Genomic DNA, 20,866 nt, shown 5'->3' on the forward strand with positions numbered 1-20,866 from the left:
GGAGTATATACCAGGGCTGAAGGAGTGTATCCAAGGAAGTTCAAATTTGGGAGGCCACCTCCCCAAAGCTGAGGTTCAGAGCTCACTGGAAAAGGCAAAGTCCCAGTCTACCTGCTAGCAGAGGATTGTGCAGGCCAGCGCTGGTGCACGTTCCCCAGGCAGTAGGAGACAAACTCTCCACAGCTGGAGGCCAGATACCTGAGTGTTTAGAGGATGTGAGGCCAACAACACGTGAGAGGACTGGGGCCTGGTGAAGACTGATTGCTCAGGGCCGGGGGTGGGGGTTGCTGTGAGATGGCTGAGGGAGCTTGCAACCCGCCTGCATGGCTGGGGCTGGGACACCATCAGATGTTCTGTCATCCACCCTGTTGATCTGCGCTGGTTCAGCGGGTAAAGAACCTGCCTGCCCCCTGCAGGAGATCCAGGAGACCTGGATTCAATCTCTGGGTCAGGAAGATCCCCTGGAGGAAGATGTCACAACCCACTCTAGTATTCTTGCCTGGGAAATTCCACGGACAGAGGAGCCTGGCGGGCTACAGTCCATGGGGTGGCAAAAAATCAGACACGACTCAAGTGACAGCATAGGCACTGACGGGCAGAAGCCCTCTTCCCTATACAGTATCCGCCTAGCACCATCTTCTGAAAAAACTTCACTGGCTCAACACGCCAACGAGACGGTTTATAGAGAATTCCAAGCATCACAAGACAGGTCTTGAAGGATGAATTTGGAGCTGAGGCAGCAGATTGATAACTGGCAGGATTCATGTTAGATGGCGAGCTGAAGCGGTACCTTGATGGACAGAATCGCCTCCTTCCACAGCTCCCAAAGCCGCCAGATTCCAAATGCATTTCAGGTTGAAACGTGCCTTTGTGGGGAACTCGGGGGTGGGGGTGGGGGGACCCAAATGTGTTTACTGCAGAAGTTTGGCCAAGGTTCAACTGGGTGGTCCCACCTGAGGCTGGGCCAGAAGGCCCTTCCCTAGAGCCGGGCAAGTGAGACAGAGGAGATGCCGAGGAAGCCGCCCCGAGTCCCGCCTCTGAGCCGCGGGATGACGTTCGGGGCGGGGCTGCAGGTGAGGCCTCCGCCCACTCACTCTGGCTCTACGCTCTGGGTCTTTACCGCGCCTTCCTTTTGGATTCCCAAAGAGCGGCACCAACGACACTAGTAGCATCAGTGTCCGTGACCCCGGCCTCGGTGGCGGCGGCACCGCTGAAACTACGGGTCCCGCCCCGGGTCCCTCTTCCTCCGGCAGTGGCCGCCCTGCTCCCTCAGCTCCCTCCGCTCCAGCCCAAGGAGCTGTCCGACGCCCGCGTCGGTCGCCTCCCCAGCGCCGCACTCACCCGAGGCAGCGCTGCGCTGGACCAAACCACGGAGCCTGCAGGAGGCGGGGCTTTTGGCCGCGCGGGATTGGAGGGGTGTTGGGGGGGGGCGGTGCCCTCCCGCGAGCCTTCACTGCGCAGGCGCAGGCGGCCTCGGAAACCTGTTGGATTCGGTTCGGTTCAGTTCCAGTCTTTTCTGGCTAAAATCCTGGCCATTCTTGGAAACTAGCAGACGTTCAAATGCCTGTACTTCCCGCTTTTCTTATGCCGAAGAAAGCTACCCTTTCTGGATTGTTCAGGGTTTGGTGATTTAATTGATAGACTGAGTTCCCGAAATTGGATCGGTTTCAGAGATTAAATTCAGATCTCACTTTTTAAAAATTGAATGAATCTTTAAAACTGGAACTGTGCCCTGTCGGTTAAGTGCTTAAGAACTGGACTAAGGTTAAATACCCAACAAGGTGTAAGGGTGCCAGTTTGTTTTTTTTTTTTAAGCACCAAAATAATTTATTGTGAGAAGTTTGATCTTTATCAACCTGAAGTGAGAAAGGGGTCCTGTATTTTAAATCTTCATTTTTATTATGAGATTGAGCCAAGAAGTGGAAGCGACACAAACGTCCAGCAGTGAGTGAATGAATAAACACAATGTAGAGTATGCACCCAAGGGAATATTATACAGGCTGGAAAAGGACGGAAATCCTACATATCCTTATGCATGGACGAACCTCGAGGCCATGATATTAAGTGAAATAAGCCAGTCCCAGACAGACAAGTACTGTGTAAGTCTACTTGTATGAGGTATCTAAAGCAGTCAAATTCACAGAAGCAAAGTAGAGTGTTGGTTACCAGGAACTGGGGAAGGGGAAATTAGAGTTGTTTGTTTCATATTGAAAGTGAAAGTCGCTGAGCCATGTCCAACTCTTTGCGACCCCGTGGACTGTCCATGGAATTCTCCAGGCCAGAATAGTGGAGTGGGTAGCCTATCCCTTCTCCAGGGGGATCTTCCCGGCCCAGGAATTGAACCGGGGTCTGTTTGGTTAAGTGAGGGCAAGGGCCATCTTGCAGACTTCTTTTTTGGGTGGGGGTAGGAGTTGGGGGTTGCAAACTTTTTGTATTCTTTCACGGCAGAAAGGGCAAGAGAGCTTTCTTGCAGGTTTTGGGGTTTTTTTATGTGGTAGTAATTCTTCTATGTCTTACTTTTACTCATTTCCCAATGTGCTTTGGACATTACCCCATATTAGTAACTAAAGAAGAGTCTTCCGTCTTTTTAGGTTCTCCATCATAGTGTGGATACCACAATGGATCCAACCATCCCCCTCATGGATTGGCATTTAAAATGTTTCTCATTTTTTGCCATTTCAACAAAAAGTACAGCAGTAAAGAACTCTGTAAGTGTATCATGTCAGACACATGCAAGTACATATGCTAAATATGGAGTTGATTGATGGGTCAAAGGGTATGGATATTTGCAATTTTGGTAGATTGGGCTAAATTGCTTTCCATAGAGGTTGTTCTGTGGGTTTTGTTTTGTTTTTTATAAATGCACTAGTCCCATTCGTGAGCAGTCCACCCTCATGTCCTAATCAGCTCCCAAAGGACCCAACAAACTAATGTCATCACATTGGTTATTAGGATTTCAACATATGAGTTGGAAGGACACAAACATTCAGACCACAACAGTTAAGATAGTCTATAAAAGTTTTAATTTTTAAGTTGAGTCCATTCACCTTTTTATTTGGTGCCCTGCTCTGCAGGAGTTTGCCAGTTATTTGAGGCCTTTTCCTTTAGAGAAAAGAGACAGGAAAAATAGCCTATTGCAGTCTGTGCTCATTCTGTAGAAGAACTTGGGATAGAAGTGAGTCCTTGAAAATAAGACTGCAGTGTGCCCCCTAGGTGTTAAAGGTGAGCTGCTGGAATCTTCCTGGAATCAAGGAGGATTTCCTGTGGGTTGCACTCCACAATTCATTAACTTGCAGTTCACAGGATGCTCATGATAATAAGAAGCATCTAATGACTTTTTTTTTTTTTTTGCCACACTGCCTGGCATTTGGGATCTTAGCTCCCAATCAGGAATGGAACCTGTGTTCCCTGGAATGGAGGTGGAGACTTTTTTTTTTTTTTTTTAATTCATTTTTGGCTGCATTAGATCATCGTTGCTGAGCACAAGTTTTCTCTATTTGTGGCAGGTGGGGCTGCTCTTTAGTTGTGGTGCAGTGGCTTCTCACTGCAGTGGCTTCTCTTGTTTTGGAGCACAGGTTTTAGACTTGCAGACTCAGTTGTGGCCGACACGCTTAGTTGTTCCACGGCATGTGGAATCTTCCCAGACCAGGAATGGAACCCAGGCCCCCTGCCTTGGAGGTGGATTCTCAACCACTGGACCAGGAGGGAAGTCCCTCTAATTACTCTTAAAGTACATTTTGTTCCTAAATTGCTACATGTTTGCTTAGCGGCATAGTGTACATTCTACCTGATTGAAGCTCTGAGAATTGAAATTTGGTTAGAGCTTTATAGACATGTTGGAAAACTTGCCAAAACAAGAACAAAACTCACCAATTTTATTTTTTCTGGTGTACCGATTTCAAATTAGGCAGAAAGGAAAATACATAGTTTACAATGAACTAGGTAGGAGTCGACTCCCATCCTGACCCTTGGGCTAATTATATTAATACGAAGTAGATCCATTCTAAATCCAAAAAGAGTAGACTCAAGTTTTCTGGGGGCCAAATAAGCAGCAATAACAAAGAAGCTACATAAAGATAGGTAAGCAGACAGACTGGGTCAGTGTATGATCTCTGCCTGAAAACAGATCAATTTCAGGAAACTCCTGAAAAGGGAGTTTCCCTAGTACCTGATAGATGTAGGGCACCGTGCTTTTTGACCATATATGCACGCCTGGTCAAACCCTGGAGCCCCACCTCCACTGACCTCAACATCTGAGTGGCTCCAGATTCATCCAAGAATGCATCAATTTTCTTCGGACAAAAGTCACCGAAGCTAAGTATAAATAAAACACTGTCACCTATGAGAACTGTAGCATAGGAGGTGGGCTCCCCTGGTGATTCAGTCCAGTAAAGAATCCCCTGCAGTGTGGGAGACCTGGGTTCGATCCCTGGGTTGGGACAACCCCCTGGAGAAGGGAACGGCTATCCACTCCGATATTCTGGCCTGGAGAATTCCATGGACAGAGGAGCCTGGCGGGCTGCAGTCCATGGGATCAAAAAGAGTTGGACACTACTGAGTGACTAAGCACAGCACAGTATCGGATGTAAGTTAAATGCTTATCAGAAATGACTTAGGTACCAGCACTCAGAATTTTAAATTAAAATTATAGGACTTCCCTGGTGGTCCAGTAGGTGAGAATCCGCCTGACAATGCAGAGGACACAGGTTTGACCCCCCGTTTCAGGAAGATTCCACATGCCACGGGGTACATAAGTTCATCTGCTGCAACTACTGAAGCCCAAGGGCCCTAGAACCCCTGCTCCGCTACAAGAGAAACCACCGCAGTGAGAAGCCCATTCACCACAACCAGAGAGCAACTCCCACTCACTGCAACCAGAAAAAGCCTGTGCAGCAACAAAGACCCAGGGCAGCCGTAAATTTAAAAAAGCAGTTTAAAAAAATAATAAAAAATAAAAGTATAGGCGCACCTTTATATACATGAATACACTGAAGACATACTCCAAGGTTTGCTTAATGGCAGATAGAAAAAGAGGGGCTTCATGACATGAGTGTGGAACATTAGACATTTAGGGGCTTCCCTGGGGGTCCAATGGTTAAGACTCCATGCTCCCAATGCAGGGTGAAGTGAAGTGAAGTCACTCAGTCATGTCCGACTCTTTGCAACCCCATGGACTGTAGCCCATCAGGCCCCTCTGTCCATTGGATTTTCCAGACAAGAGTACTGGAGTGGGTTGCCATTTCCTTCTCCAGGGAATCTTCCTGACCCAGGGTTCGAACTTGGGTCTCCCGCATTGCAGGGTGTACAGGTTCAAACCCTGGTTTGGGAACTAAGATCCCATATACCTCACGGTTGGGTAAAAAAAAAAAATGTCAAGTTTAACTACCACGGCTCAGTAACAGATTGAGCAGCTATTCAAAAAAAGCCAGCAAGTATATAGTCAATTTGAATAATATCACCAGCCACTTTTACTCAGGCTGCGTTTATACCTTGTTACACCCAATGATCAAAGAATTCCATTATTTTCAAGTGCACATGGAGTAGTCAATAAGATAAACAATATACTGGACTGTAAAACTGGTCTTGAGAAATTTCAAAACACAACTCTTACAGAATATGTTCTTTGAGCATAATAGAATTGAATTAGAAATCAATAATGACATTATGACTGGAAAAGCACAAAGTACTTAGAATTTGAAAACAGACTTGTAAGTAAGTAATCTATTGGTTAAAAAATAAGTCACGGGACTTCCCTGGTGGTCTGTTAGCTAGTACTTCGCCTTCCAGTGCAAGGGGTGTAGGTTCGATTCCTGGTGAAGGAGCTAAGATTCCACATGCCTTGCGGTCAAAAAACCAAAACATAAAACAGAAGCAATATTATAACAAATTCAATAAACACTTTAAATAATGGTTCATGTCAAAATAAAAAAAATCACAAAGAAAATTGGAAAGTATTTCCAAATGGATGATTAAAGAATGCAATATATCAAAATTTGTGAAATGCAGCTAAATCAGTGCTTTGAGAGAAATGTATAGCTCTAAATAATATTTAAAAAGAAAGATTTTTTTTTTAAAGACTTAAATCAATTAAACTTTTTTCTCCATTTTTGTTGTGGAGTTGCTAAGTCATGTCTGACTCTTTGTGACCCCATGGACTGCAACATGCCAGGCTCCTCTGTCCTCTATTGTCTCTGGGAATTTGCTCAAATTCATGTCCATTTAGTCAGTGATGCTATCTAGCCATATCATCCTCTGTCACCCCCTTATCCTTTTGCCTTCAATCTTTCCTAGCATTAGGATCTTTTCCAACGTGTCAGGTCTTCACACCAGGTGGTCAGTTGGAGCTTCAGCTTCTTCCAATGAAAATTCAAGGTTGATTTCCTTTAGGATTGACTGGTTTGATCTTGCAGTGCAAAGGACTCTCAAGAGTCTTCTCCAGCAACACAATTCAAAAGCATCAATTCTTCGATGCTCTGCCCTCTTTATGGTCCAACTCTCACATCCATACATGACCACTGGAAAAACTTCAGCTTTAAAAAAAAACTTCAGCTTTAAAAAAAAAACTTCAGCTTTGACTGCAAGGACGTTGGTCGGCAAAGTGATGTCTCTGCCTTTAATACACTGTCTAGGCTTGTCATAGCTTTTCTTCCAAGGAGCAAACGTCTTTTAATTTCATGGCTGCAGTGATTTTGGAGCCCAAGACAATAAAGTCTGTCACTGCTTCCACTTTCCCCCCTTCTCTTTGCCTTGAAGTGATGGGACCAGATGCCAGAATCTTAATTTTTTGAATGTCTGAGTTTCAAGCCAGCTTTTTCACTCTCCTGTTTCACCCTCATCAAGAGGCTCTTTAGTTCCTCTTCCCTTTCTTCCATTAGAATGGTATCATCTGCATATCTGAGGTTGTTGATATTTCTATTGGGCCACCTGAGAAGCCCTGTTTTTTCCTTACAAAACTCAAAGAGACAAACAAACACAAAGTTAGTAGAAGTAAGAAAATAACAGAAATCACTGAAATAGAAAACAGGCTAGAGAAAAAAATTGAGTCAGAATTTGTTCTTTGAAGAGTAATAAACTTGATAAATCAATAAGAAGACCGAACAGAAACAAAAAGAGGAAACACAATTTACCAATATTGGAAATTTTTAAATGGGATAGCCTACTGACATCAGAAGGGAAATATAGAGTTAGTATGAATACCTTTATACCAAAACTCAGCAATTTGATGAAATGGAAAAAAAAAAAATTCTTGAAAGGCATAAATTACCAAAACAGACATGAGGTTACAGAAAATCTGATTATCCTTTCATGTGTCAAATAAATTAGTTAGCAAAAATTACTCCACAAAAATCTCCAGGTCCAGAAGATTCCCATCATGGATTCTGCCAGGTATTTAAGGAAGAAATAATACTGATCTCACACAAGCTCTTTCAGAAAGTACAAGAGGAAGGGCCACCCAAGGCATACGGTCCATGGTGGAGAGTTCTGACAAAATGCAGTCCACTGGAGAAGGGAATGGCAAACTACTTCAGTATTCTTGTGAACCTTGTGAACACTATGGGAATGAAAAAAAAAAAAAAAGCCTGGTCTTACCTATTACTAATTGCATCTTCCAAGACCCTTCTAAAAAGATTGTAAACAAAGGTTCTCAGTGAATTTGCACTTCGGAGGAGAGAATATTCAACCTTGTGCAGAGGGAAGGCGTAACTCCCCATTCCTTAAGTGAGGCCGTGAAGGAGAAAACAGAACAGGATCCATCTTGAAAGCAGGACTCCCTCTTGGGCCGGACTGTGGACTTTGAGCCCAGTATCTATGGAAAGGACATACCAACTGGAGAACCAGACCCCCCGATTGAAGAGCCCCAGGGCTCGTACCTAGACTCTCTGTCGCCTAAAAGAATACCCTAATTGTCTGGATAACCAAATAGAACCATAAATTCTATTATGCTTATTTGGGTATGACCACAGGCCTACGGATAATTGTCCACTGTTAACTACCTAGACCTAAGGCATATGAATCACAGGTTATCTTTGATTGTATCTTTCTTTTCCTTTGTTCAGACTAGTTTCAGGAAATTTGGGGAGGTGGGTTTGGGCACGTACACTTAGGGTATATAAGGTTTTCACAAAAACTGGTAGGGGTCCTTGGTTAAGAGGAGACTCTGCCTTGGGCCCTGTGTAATAAACCACACTCCACTATCTGCATTGTGCTTGTGAGTGAGTTTGTTTCCGCAGTGGGTGGCTACAACAGCTGTAGATATTGACTTTCTTCCCCAAGGTACTATACGGAAAAGGCGGGAAAAGAACAACTTCAGAGTGGAGAAACCTGATACACTGAATAGAGTTCCCTCCGTGGACATTTTGAAATAGAAGGCTTGCTTCTGTTTTTTCCAGTACTTCTTATTGGACCCCCACCCCAGTCTTGCTGCTGATACACTCAAACAATATGAAGGAGATTGATAATGCTTTCAGTTAAAACCCTTAGCAGCAGATCTCATTTCTGCTTGTCCTCAGCAATTCGTGCGTCCATTACAATACCTCATCACTCTCAGCCAAGAATGTGTGCATGTTTCCTTCACTACCCACTACTATGAGTCACTTTTCAAACAAGTGTCTTTTACTCTGATAAGCTTTCTCATTTTTTCTTAATTTAAAAAAAAAGAATTTTTTTTTTTTTTTTTTGGGTCATACAGCATGTAGAATCTTAGTTCCCAGACCAAAGATCAAACTCATATCCCCTTGATTGGAAGTGCAGAGTCTTAACCACTGGGCCACCAGAGAACTCGCTCCTTTTTTACCCCCTCTCATGGTCTCCACTTTCACTTTCATGGTTTCCAGTTAGTTCCCTTTAGGACCTCCCCCCAGTTCATCAGGCATATCTCTGTGTATCTTTACCATCGTACGTAGATCACACGCAATTGAGGGACAAGTGTAGACAAATATTTCCTTGTCCTGGAAGATTTGGTGATAAGAAAGAAACTTCCCGAGGTTCTAAAGCAGGCAGCTGGTGAGCCAGAACAGGTAGTGGACCCCTGGGGGGAGGTGTGACCCTCCAAGTGAGCGTAAGGCTGCCTCTGGTGGCTTTGCCCAAAACAGCCTTGTCTGATCTGTGGTTCAGAACCCAGAATTCCAGGATTCTACTCTAAAGGTAATAAGACAAATACATGACCTATTTTCATGTTTCAAAAAAGTTATTTTTACTGGTAATTATTTATTCCCATACATGCTACTCCTGTTCTTTCCAAATGGAGATATTTATTATTTTTGTCTGATAATATATGCTCTAAAAAAATTCCAATAATAGCAAGTGAAAATTCCTTAAAATTTTCCTTCCTTAAATATTGCTTTTTGGTCTATCTCTTTCCACATTATATTTATATCTCTCCATTGGAAAATTGTCTAGCAAAGAAACATCTGGGGCTTTGGAGTCAGGTAATTAAGGGTTTGAGTCTAGATTTTGACCATCCCCACTGGGTACCATCTTTGATATGTTGCTTAGGCTCTTGGCTTCCTTTTTTATGCGCAAAATTGATTTTAATAATCTCTTCCTCATATGAATATTTGGGGGAGTGTGGAAAAACCTGATTACCCACTAGTTCTTCAGTAGTAGCAGCTAATATGGAAACCTGTTAATTGGTTTGAAAAATATTAAAGAGATAGACTTAACTAGTGATTATTTGTGCAGCAAAATGGATGGGCCTAGAGATTATCATACTAAGTGAAATAAGTCAGAAAGATAAATACCATTACGATAGCACTTATATGTGAACTATAAAAATGATACCAATTAACTTATTTACAAAATAGAAATAGACCCACCGACATTGAAAACAAGCTTATGGTTGGGGGGTAAAGTCAGGGGGAGGGATAAATTAGGAATTTGGGATTAACATATGTGTGTGCATACATGCTAAATCGCTTCAGTCATGTCTGACTCTCAACCCCATGGACAGTAGCCTGCCAGGCTCCTCTGTCTATGGGGATTCTCCAGGCAAGAATACTGGAGTGGGTTGCCGTGTCCTCCTCCAGGGGATCTTCCCACTGAGGGATCGAACCCATGTCTCTTATGTCTCCTGAATTGGCAGATGGATTCTTTACCACTAGTGCCACCTAGGAAGCCTGGGATTAACATATACACACTACTATATAGGAAATAGATAACCAGCAAGGACCTGCTGTGCAGCACAGTGAACTCTACTCAATATTTTGTAGTAACCTATAAGGGAAAAGAACCTGAAAAAGAATATATATATCATTGAGTCACTTTGCTGTATACCTGAAACTAACATAACATTGTAAATCAATGTTAAATCAAAGTATAATTTAATTTAAAAAACCCTCCCAAAAGAGTAACTGTTTGGATATGGTAGGTGAAAGAAAATATCCTAGGATAATGATCAGGCTTCTAGCTATGATAATAGGGTGGATTATAGTGCTATGAGCCAGCATAAGTGTGAAATACATTTATAAGTATTTTCTTCCAAGTTGAAACTTGATTTTTTCACAGTTCTTTTGGAAGTTGCAAACAGCATAAGGAAAGGCACAGCACAGAGCCAGTCATGGAGTTAGGAATAATAGTCATTTTTCTCTTATCCTGACAAAGACTGATACAGCAGATATTTACACAAGGGCTTTTTCTCTATAGAGGTAGTCTCAATAGATAAAGGGAACCATTTTTATTGACTTAATGAGATAGAAATTGATCAGGGAATCCATAGGAATGAGTGCATTTGTGTTTAATGGTTTATCAGACAACACTGAAGGAATCCACAAAGTCTTACACAATTTGGGGAATGTTAAGTATGACTGTAGGGTCAAGTGACTGAAGACGGATAAGAGACCTGAAAAATGAGAACTAGGATCTGGGGGAAGCTAAGAATGAACGAAGGAATTGCAGAAGGGCAGGAATTGGGTGACTCATCAAGTATAAAGTGCATTTACTGTATTGTCTGAGAATGTTCACTTTGACAGTGGAAAACAAATGTAATTTATGTAACCTATGTGTGCATGAGTGCTCAGTCGTGTCTAACTCTTTGCGACTCTGTGGACTGTAGCCTGCCAGGTTCCTCTGTTCGTGGTATTCCAGGCAAGAATGGTGGACTGGGTTGCCATTTCCTGCTTCAGGGGACCTTTCTGACCTTGGGATTTAACTTGAGCCTCCTGCGTCGCCTGCATTGGCAGGTGGATTCTTTACCACTGAGCCACCTGGGAATCCCTATATAGCACATTAACTGTAGCTGAGTAAGTATGACTGATTTGGATAGGCAGAGTACAAGTACACAGAACACAGAATGGGACCAGAGGAGCAAGAGGCATCAGTACTCTTATTTAGTCCAACACTAAATATCCTTATGTACCAGAGGCATCCAACATCCATAGCTTTTATCTATGTATTTATTTTCTGGAGCAGAGAAAGGTTTATTGCAAAGCCATGCAAGGAGACAGGTTCCTCATGCCCTAAAGAGTCAGAAGCTCCCCAGAGGGTTTTGGGGAAGCACTTTTAAAAGCCAGGTGAGGGAGGGGGATCACAGGATTTGTGATCAACTTGTGCACAATTCTCTGATCAGATTGTGCCACCATCCATAGCTTTTAAATTGGTGGTCCATTGGTAACACCCATTCCAACGCCACTTGTATTCTACCCAAGTGGTGAAAATAAATTCCACAGCTGCTCATCAAGCTAAGAAAAGCTATACTTATGGCCAGGAGTACCTGCCCTCAATGTCCCCATGGAGAAAGCCTGGGTGACTGTGTCCAGCTACATTTTTTTCTGCAAAGCTGTGGCCCTAATTCAGTCTGACCACATCCTTAGTCCCTGTCACATCTCGCACCCAAGACACGGGTTGTATGAACACTGCCAACCTTTCTATAATTCCCCCTTGAGACCCTAAGTGCATGAGCCTGTCCCAGTTTAATTCATTCAATAGGCTTCTGGCGTCTTTATTTCATCTGTGAGATTTTTCTATTCAATACCTTGCTTGGTCGTTATACTTTGGAGATAGAGCTACTTTGCATTCATTTCCCAAGCTTTTAACCTTTTTAAATTCTCAAGGACACTTTCTCCCAGGCCACGTCAAACACCCAGAAACCGGGAACCCCTTAAGGTAGAGCTCGCCACCAGCTGCTGTTGCTTTCAGTCTGGTTTCACCTCAGCCTCACACCAAGGCATCTATTCAAATGCCTACATTTCGGTCTCCTCAGTCGGACTCACTTCCTGTGCCAGAAGCTTTTGTCGGCCCCAACTGCTTCTTTATTTAACAAATTCCCTTTATCTCCCACTTGAGGCAGCTCCTTGGGCCCCGGGGGGCCAGCAGTATTTACTGAGGGCCCTCCCCCTTTCCTGCCCCGTCTGGCGGTTGTCTGCCATTACCTTTGGGTCTCAAATCATGGCTTCCCACCTCCCCCCACCCCACCCTAGACACCAAGTTTTCTGAATAGTAGGATTATTCCTAACAGGATGAAATTTGTCCTTTACCCTGAGAATTGGGTGCTTGAAATTCAGTAAGCAAGGCCTCTACTCCTCCCACTCTTGGGCTTTGAATCCAGGCTGTGGAATTCAGAAGACTTAGGCAAATTCAGCCTGGTGTGCTTCTCGTTCAGGCATGAACTGAAATGGAGAGGCAAGCTGAAAATCAAGACAAAGCTAAAATATAATGCAGTAAAATGACATTGGAAGTGACATCCACCTCCTTTAGGGAGGAGGATGGAGAGATCAAGATTTTCTAAAGACAAGGGATGTGGAAAGATGGGAGAGGCTGGCAGGTGACTTAATAATCTCCTTTTTGCTTGTCTCCTTCTGTTATACTAGCTTATATTCTTGGTAATCCTATGACCCAAAGCAAACATTTCAAGTCTTTAAATTGCTATTGTTAATAGCAACTTGATTTGTAATGGCAAATAACCAAAACGGAAGCAAATTAATGTATTTGCAATATGTATTGCAGCATTTAGTATGTGTCAATACAGCATTTAAATTCATTGATGTGGAGATTTTTATTTTTAGTTAGAAAAAGTGAGTTGCAGAAAATGCATATAATTTATCTGGATAGGAAAAGTGAGTTATGTTTATGTCAGGTGTATGCATGAAAATGTCAGGAAAGGTGTCAGAGTTAAAGTTAAGTAACAATCTTTCTTTTTTAAGGAAATGACAAAGTCACACTGAGATATTAGGAAACACCAAAAAACTTAAAATCTTTCCCTGGTTCGACTAACTTGAATTTCACTTTTCATTAACAGAAATATTTTGAGAGAACATTTGAGGAAGAAACCATCTCAACGTTAACTACTATGTTTAATAAGTAAAATAAGGACTCTGTCCTTGAATGTAATTGTCAATTTTTATTATTTATCTAAATTACCTCAGATCTCTCAATTTTGAAGTGCAAAGAGGCTGAAAAATGTAAAGTGGATAAAAGCCTTTCAGCAGAGAATGTATGGTATAATCCTCTTACAATGGAATAAGTCTATTAAAATCAACATATAAAAACCACCCATATTACATATACTAAAACACCTGTAGGAATATATGCTATCTTGTTGATATTGTTTACTAGACTCACTTCATTATGTATTTCTCTATTGCTTAGTTTTTAATGATTCTTTGTAATGAGTTTTGCAATCAAAAGCTCCAGTCTTTAAATAGATGAACGGCATTTCTGTAAAATGGCTGATTTTCAAAAGCTAGTGAAGTGGCTCAGTCGTGTCTGACTCTTTGCGACCCCGTGGACTGTAGCCTACCAAGCTCCTCCATCCATGGGATTCTCCAGGCAAGAACACTGGGGTGGATTGCCATTTAGTGATCAAAATTTGATCTGTTTTCTGCTTCCCCCTTTTCCTCCAGTCTTGCTTCCCTTCTCCATTATCTAGCATGATGTTTTAAACATAATAGGTGCTCCTATCCTTTCTGGCACTAATAAATCTTCCTAAATTAGCTGTTCCTTACCTATTCCCAATGTTTTATAGCTACACTTAATCCAAAGAACAAAGTTGTTAAAAAAAAAAAATTCTAACAGTGGTTCATCTCAGTACTGGAAAACTAAATTTAGTGTTTCCTGGGTTCTACCATTTTACTTGGAATATAACAAAGTTACAATGTTGTGTTTTTGTACAACATGAATAAGCTAGGTGTATACATATATCCCCTCCCTCTTGAGCCTCCTCCCACCCCCAATAACACTTTACAGTAACTATTTTCCCATTTTCCAGGTTCTGGTTCATCATTTAGTGCTTTTTTCAAGTTTGTCAGTTCATCTTGTGCACTTGTTTAGAGCCAAGAATTTTGTAAATATTAAAGTGACTGATGATACAATCAATCAGTGCTTTCTATTTCCATTATCTACTCGGTTAAATATGCTGCTTGGCACAAAATCCACAGATCTGCCAGTCAAAAAGAATATTGCACTGAACTTTGGTATTGATAGAAATTTTCACTGACTTCCTCTTTTAGTCAAATGTCTAAACTAATTGGGTTGGACAGTATGAATAGATAAAAATTGGAAAACTAGGGGAACCACGAGGAAAATAAGAAAACCACTCTGGTTATTCCCATCAATGCTCTGTGGTAACCTAAATAGGAAGGAAATGCAAAAAAAAAAAGTGGGGGGGACCTATATAGAGCTGATTCACCTTGCTAGTACAGCAGAAGCAACATTGTAAAGCAGCTATACTCTAAATAACTTTTATTGATTTTAAAGAATCATTCTGAATTTCACATAAAAAATAAGAATAAATAAGATTAAGCTGAACCCTAACAGTTGTTTCTGGCAGAAGAGCAGTCACAGACCCTGTCCTGTGCTACAGGAGAGCTCCCTCATCTCCCTCCATTGCCCACCACTTCGCTTCTTTACAAACCTTTGCTCCAGATCTTCCAGACGTGGCATTCTTCTTTAACTGTAAACCACAGATTTTATGGTTTCAATATTACACAGAAAAGAAGTTAAGTTTGTTCAGGTTTAATTAATCCATCACCTAATATTGTGTATCTGGTTACCTTTCCTTTACTCACTTCTAGTTTCCTGGATGCCTAGAGATTAGTTTATTCCCTTCCATATCAAAAAATATTCCCATGTTGACCTCCCTGATGGTCCAGTGGCTAAGACTGCCAGCTACCAAGGCAGGGGGACTTGGATTCAGTTTCTGGTCATGGAACTAGATTCCACATGCCGCAACTAAGACCCAACACAGCCAAATAAATTAAAAAAAAAAAAAAGTTTTCCATGTTTAGTCAGATTTTTAACTCTTTGAATCACTGCGTGAAATCGAGGAGAGACAACTAAATGTAAAATGGCTATTTTTTATTTATTTGTACTTAAACAACAAACCCGCCAAACTGGTACTACTATGATGTGGCAAAATACAAAACATCGTTCTCCAAAAATAGTGATGAACAAATTAGGGGTTGTAGTAAAATAGCTAAAAGGGGTGGAGGAAATCAGTAAAGCACCCTTCATCTTAAGGACTGAGATTCTTACCAAGTAAAGCCTTCCCATCCCAGAAAATATGAATAATCCTCATCATATGTTTTTGTACTTTTGCTCCCTGTGCTTGAAGTTAGATTCTAGATCCTAAAAGTATCGAAAATATTATATATTATATCCAAAATACTATAATCGAGTTATCTATAGCCAGACACCTTTTGTCATGTTGTACAATGCTTCTGAAACCTCTTATTGGACTCATTATCCTCCCCTCCAATTGACACAGAAGATATAGTGAAAAGCAGCTTCCTAAGGGGAAGCGGTACAGAATTCTAAAACAAGAAAAATTCTAGAGAATATATAGTCTCTGCTCAGGTTAAGATTGCATACAACAGCTGTCACAAATAGCCGTTACAAATCTTCAGGCTGTATGTTGAGAGGGTAGTTTGGGAATAAATCCGTGATTTGCTGCTGGGAACTAAAATACTTGACAGTTTGCTGTAGTACATTATAATTTTCCCCAGCAGTTCCCAGGGTGGCCTCCAGATCACAGACAGGAGAATTCTGCTGGAGCTGGATCCCAGGCTGTAGGAATTCCTCCATGTAGTTGTTGAACTGATCGTTCCAAGGCTGGTTATTCCAGGCTTGGGGGCTCCAGGCCTGATTGTTCCAGGGGTGGTTGCTCCAAGACTGACTGTTCCAACTCTGGTTGGTCCACGTGGGGTTATTCCAGGTCTGGTTACCCCACATGGGCAGGTTTCCAGGAGAGTTCAAATACCCCTGGTGGTAGGAATAGAAGCCCGGGTATTCTGCTGCTGCTGGGCCCTTTTGAAAAAAGAAGAATGAATTAACTGAAAAAGTACTTGGAAGTTCAGAATTGCCCATGGTTGGGATTGCATGCTGCAGCAACAGACAGAACGAAAAAGTCTTTGTTAGGAAAAAAGCAGAAAAATTTAAGTTTTCTGTCATTACCTGAGGCATGCCATTGCTATTCCTTGGCCAGTTGTTTTTCTGCCATTTCTTACATTTCATTCTCTGGTTCTGGAACCAGGTCTTCACCTGACAAGGAAAAGACAACCAGAAAAAATTTAGGGTATTAGTAGGGACCTCCGATATTCCAATGCAGGAGGCGTGGGTTCAATCTCTAGTCAGGGAACTAAGATCCCATGTGCTACAATGGCCAAAAAGTAAAGTCGTTCAATCGTATCCAACTCTTTACTACCCCATGGACTATAGCCTACCAGGCTCCCCTGTCCACGGGATTTTCCAGGCAAGAATACTGGAGTGGGTTTCCATTTCCTTCTCCAGGAGATCTTCCCGATCCAGGGATTGAATCCGGGTCTTCTGCATTGTAGGCAGACACTTTACTGTCTGATCCACCAGGGAAGTCCATTAAAAAACCCCCCAAAAACCCACAAATAAATTTAAAAATAAAATATTAGTAATGCAGGATGTATTGATAGTAGGAATCAAAGAATATTAAGATTTGGTTTTTTTTCTGATAACTACACTATCTCAAACTTGATCTTGAATCTGTGAGTGAATTTCAAGCCTTTCAAGTCAATTGGCTTTTTTAGTAAACTTATGTTTAATAAACTTAACCAGTTAGATACACTGTGAGTATGGCTACCAACTAGGAGGTTCCCATTTAAATGTCTACCCATACTGTTCATTAGTCACAGTTAAAAGTAACTTGTTTGCAATAATAAGCCCCTTCTTTCATATTAGCACATTTACATTTAATATAATGGTATTTTAATTCAAGAATTATGAAACATACTTCAAAAGGACAACTTACATAAAGATCATTTGATAGAGGACTTTCCAAGTATGGTACCAGAGTTAGAAAACCATTTGCCTGAATAAACTAACCAATAAATATATGAAAAATGACTAACTTCATCAGTAATCAGATGTATACAGATAAAACATGCAACTTTAATTTTAATGAGAACCAGTGGTTGGCTAAGACTCTTCTAACTCAAGATGATAGGAGTGTATTTTTCCTTTGTTTAAGGAAAAATTGGAAACGTTTTCACAATTTTGGCTTGTTTAACAAGGGAAATGGTTTAATAAATTATGACACATTTGCAATAGATATTTAGTGAAAGAAAGATGGTCACAAAACACATTACAGAAAGATTCCATTTTCATTATTAAAAATTAACTTATTTGTAGGGGTGCATAAACATTCTTTTATTTTTCAAAAAATTTATTTGGCTGTGGTGGATCTTAGTTGTGACATGTGGGATCTAGTTCCCTGACCAGGGATAGAACCCAGGCCCCCTTCATTGGCAGTGCTGAGTCTTAGCCACTGGACCACCAGGGAAATCCCTTATTTTTTATTTCTTATTGCACAGACAACAAAACAACTGTACCTGCTTGTAGCTGAGGTTCAAGATGTTGGAAAGTTCTTGCATTTGCTGGAGGCTGAGGTATTTCTGCCTCTGAAATCTGTCATTGAGCACACACAACTGGGTCTGTGAGAACACAGTTCTGATCTTCTGTTTCTTGACTGGGATGTTCTCTTCCTTCTCTGTGCTCTCCTCTGCAGACGGAGGCAGTGGTTTCACTCTGGGGCTTGTGGAAGAATCAGGACTGTCCTGAATAAGCAGATCCATGGAGGAAGGAAGAGGAGAGACTGTTGGGAATAAAACAACACTTTTCTCTAAAACTTCAAATATTAAAAATACATTGTTTTCAAAGCACTACTAAAAGTCCTCAGAGTGAGATAGTAGGTAATAACTTTATTCTTCTTGAGCGATCCTGAACACTCTGCCAAGTTTGCACAAAAAACATTTTACATGTAATAGACATGGTTAATATCATGTGTTGCTAGGAAGCAGTTTTTGTTCAGTGGCTAAGGCCTGTCCAGACTGTGACCCCATGGACTGCAGCTCACCAGTTTCCCCTGTCCTGGGTGGGAAGCAAAGGGGGACTCAAACCTGATAAAACAGATGATCCAGATTCTTGGGGACCGTATAGAATTAACAGTTTACTACCCAGTCTTAATACCAGGACTGTCAGAAAATGTGAATTCCAATAAACTCCTATTGCAACCCAGACCTTGGTTAGCTCTGTGGTCTCATTTCCAGGATTATCCCTTCCTCATGGAGTTTTTTTTGTTGTTGTTTGGTTTGGCAATTGGGCCGAGCTTATCATAGGTTTGTTTGTTTTTTTTTTTTAAATGAAATATGCTTGCTGTATAATATGTAAATCGCAGGTGTACAATATAGTTATTTACAATTTGTAAAGGTTATACTCCATGTATAATTGTAAAATATTTGCTATCTTTCCCATGTTGTATATCTCATGGAGGTCTTCCATTGATTAGTATGATGCAACAGACAAAATTGTCTAGCACAGGGCTTGACATATATTATTGACTTTGTAACTGAGACTTTATTTCCTGTATTAGATTTATTTGTACAGAGGTATTCCCAGTGCTCAACTTGACTTCTACGCTTGTCGTGGAATAAATAGGCCCTTAAACAGCAACAACTAAAAAAAAAGATCACAATTACACAAGTAGGAAAGTCTTCAATTCATGACTAGAGGTGAGGTGTGTCTTAAAAATTGTCTAGGATTCCCTGGTGTTTCAGTGGTTAAGACTCTGCTCTTCCAATGCAGGATGCACGGCTACAAATGTGCAGTTAGGTTGCTAGGAGGACATGTCCACTTGCTTGTATTAAGTGCTGTATTTTCAGCATGTGAAATTATAAAAGGATACTAACACAAAATTTAGGTAAATGGGGTTCACATTAAAATCCAACACTCAAATATCTCAGTTGGGGCATCTTGCCTCAAACACAGCAGTTGTTTTGTTTAATTATTCCCTTCTCCACAACCGAGTCCTACAGTTGCAATCATAAATAGTTCTTTGGCCGTCTTACACCATAAATGTTAAAAATCACATTCCTGAGCAAATGGCTAGTGTACCTTTTTATTTTTAATAATGACTGCCAAATTGATTTCCCAAAAAAGGTGGTGCTGTCTTTACAGTATTCTAAGCATCTCTTACATTCACAGTTACCCGTTAGAAGCTTAAGTACTAGAGCATAGATATAAAATTTTTTTAAGTTTTTATTAAAGTATAAAGGAGATAGAGAAAGCTTCTGACATAGGCATCAGAAGCGGGCAGAAAGAGTACCCTAGAGCATAGATTTTGAAGCCAAACTGGATTTCAGATCTGAGCTCTTACCCACTTAGGCAGCCTTATTAAACCTTCTGCAATCATCCACCATAAGGTGAGGTGAACACTTACTTCCCCTGAATTTAGGAGGCCTGAGCATACCAGAGGCTTACAAACTACCCAGTAATATCCAAACATCCAGAGGTTAGGATAGGAGAAGACACGACAGCTACTTGTATAGTAGAAAGGTGAAATATTTCCAAAAGGTGCGTTTCGGATCATTAACGATGCCATCTCTAGCACACCTTGAATAGACCAAAAAGGTGATGCTAACCCGTACCAAGCGGTGATGTTCTGACTTCTGGCTTAGCAGTAACATTTACTGATACCGGGGTGCTACGCATGACGCTAAGATTTTACACATCAGTGTATCACATCGTGTTTGCCTGTGCACGTAAACTCTCAAATACACCGTATACATTTGAACTGCTCCTCCCGGGTCCCCCGTCTCTCGGTCCACAGGTCCTGACGCCTGAGACACCAGGGAAAGCGCACGACCCCATCAGATTATCGTTGGAAAAGAGGTGTCGAGAGGATTAACAGATAATGACACCGGCTTATATTGATGGGCTCAAGAGGGAGACAAATGACCTTCAGTCCCTTTCTTCTTCCTCTTTCCCTGAAGGAACTTAGCCCCTCAAGGATTCAGTATTTTCTTACCAGTGTCCGTGTCGAGGGTGTCAGCAGATGACATTTGCAAGGATGCGTAACTTTCTTCAGGCATGGGTGAAGATTCCCTAGAGTTGGACGCTTCGGGGCCAAGCAGGCTTTGGGGACAAGCTGGATCCACACTCATGTTGTTGAGTTGAAGAAGATGGGAAAAAGCCTAAGAGCTAGATGCTAGATGCTAGGAAAAGTCCAGGCTGAAGAATCTAGGTAGAAGAACTTAGAGAAAGGTGACGATCTCCAGGTGTGAAAGTATTTACTTAAAAAAAAAAAAAAAGACGGAATGAAAGGAGTCACCTGCGAGATAAGAGCCAACCAGTCCAATCTAGGAAAATGAAAAAAAATTAGAGGCGCTACATTTATAAGTAAGGCTCAACCACACTTGGCCCCGCCCCTCCTGGCAACCCCACGCCCACACACACCCTTGCGAATTCCCAGTTAATCCCGTCTGCCAGTCTCACCAAGGCCATTGTAATGCAAAAGAGAGTTGCAGTGTAACCCAGAGGCGGTGGGGAACTGGAAAACTAGGACCTCGGAAATGGGAAACACAATGAATCCAGCAATGAGATACTCCTAGCTTCACCTTATTTCCACCTT

At 41.6% G+C, this 20,866-nt stretch overlaps 1 protein-coding gene across 2 annotated transcripts; it reads right to left on the reverse strand.

The window, feature by feature from the left end:
• Positions 1-15,275: 15,275 nt before the first annotated feature.
• NANOG (Nanog homeobox) lies at positions 15,276-20,594 on the reverse strand. 2 transcript variants are annotated; one of them, XM_043881999.1, is made up of 4 exons: positions 20,264-20,594; positions 17,790-18,052; positions 16,384-16,470; positions 15,276-16,236 (listed from the first exon to the last, which is right to left on the reverse strand). In XM_043881999.1, exons 1-4 carry the CDS (start codon positions 20,397-20,399, stop codon positions 15,823-15,825), a joined length of 900 nt encoding a protein of 299 aa, XP_043737934.1. In that variant the 5' UTR covers positions 20,400-20,594; the 3' UTR covers positions 15,276-15,822. The 2 variants fall into 2 exon arrangements, with proteins under 2 accessions (XP_043737934.1, XP_043737935.1); XM_043882000.1 differs by having other exon boundaries at positions 15,823-16,191; positions 20,264-20,399.
• Positions 20,595-20,866: the final 272 nt, after the last annotated feature.

This window comes from Cervus elaphus, chromosome 22 (genome assembly GCF_910594005.1).
Source record: "Cervus elaphus chromosome 22, mCerEla1.1, whole genome shotgun sequence".
Classification (NCBI taxonomy): domain Eukaryota; kingdom Metazoa; phylum Chordata; class Mammalia; order Artiodactyla; family Cervidae; genus Cervus; species Cervus elaphus.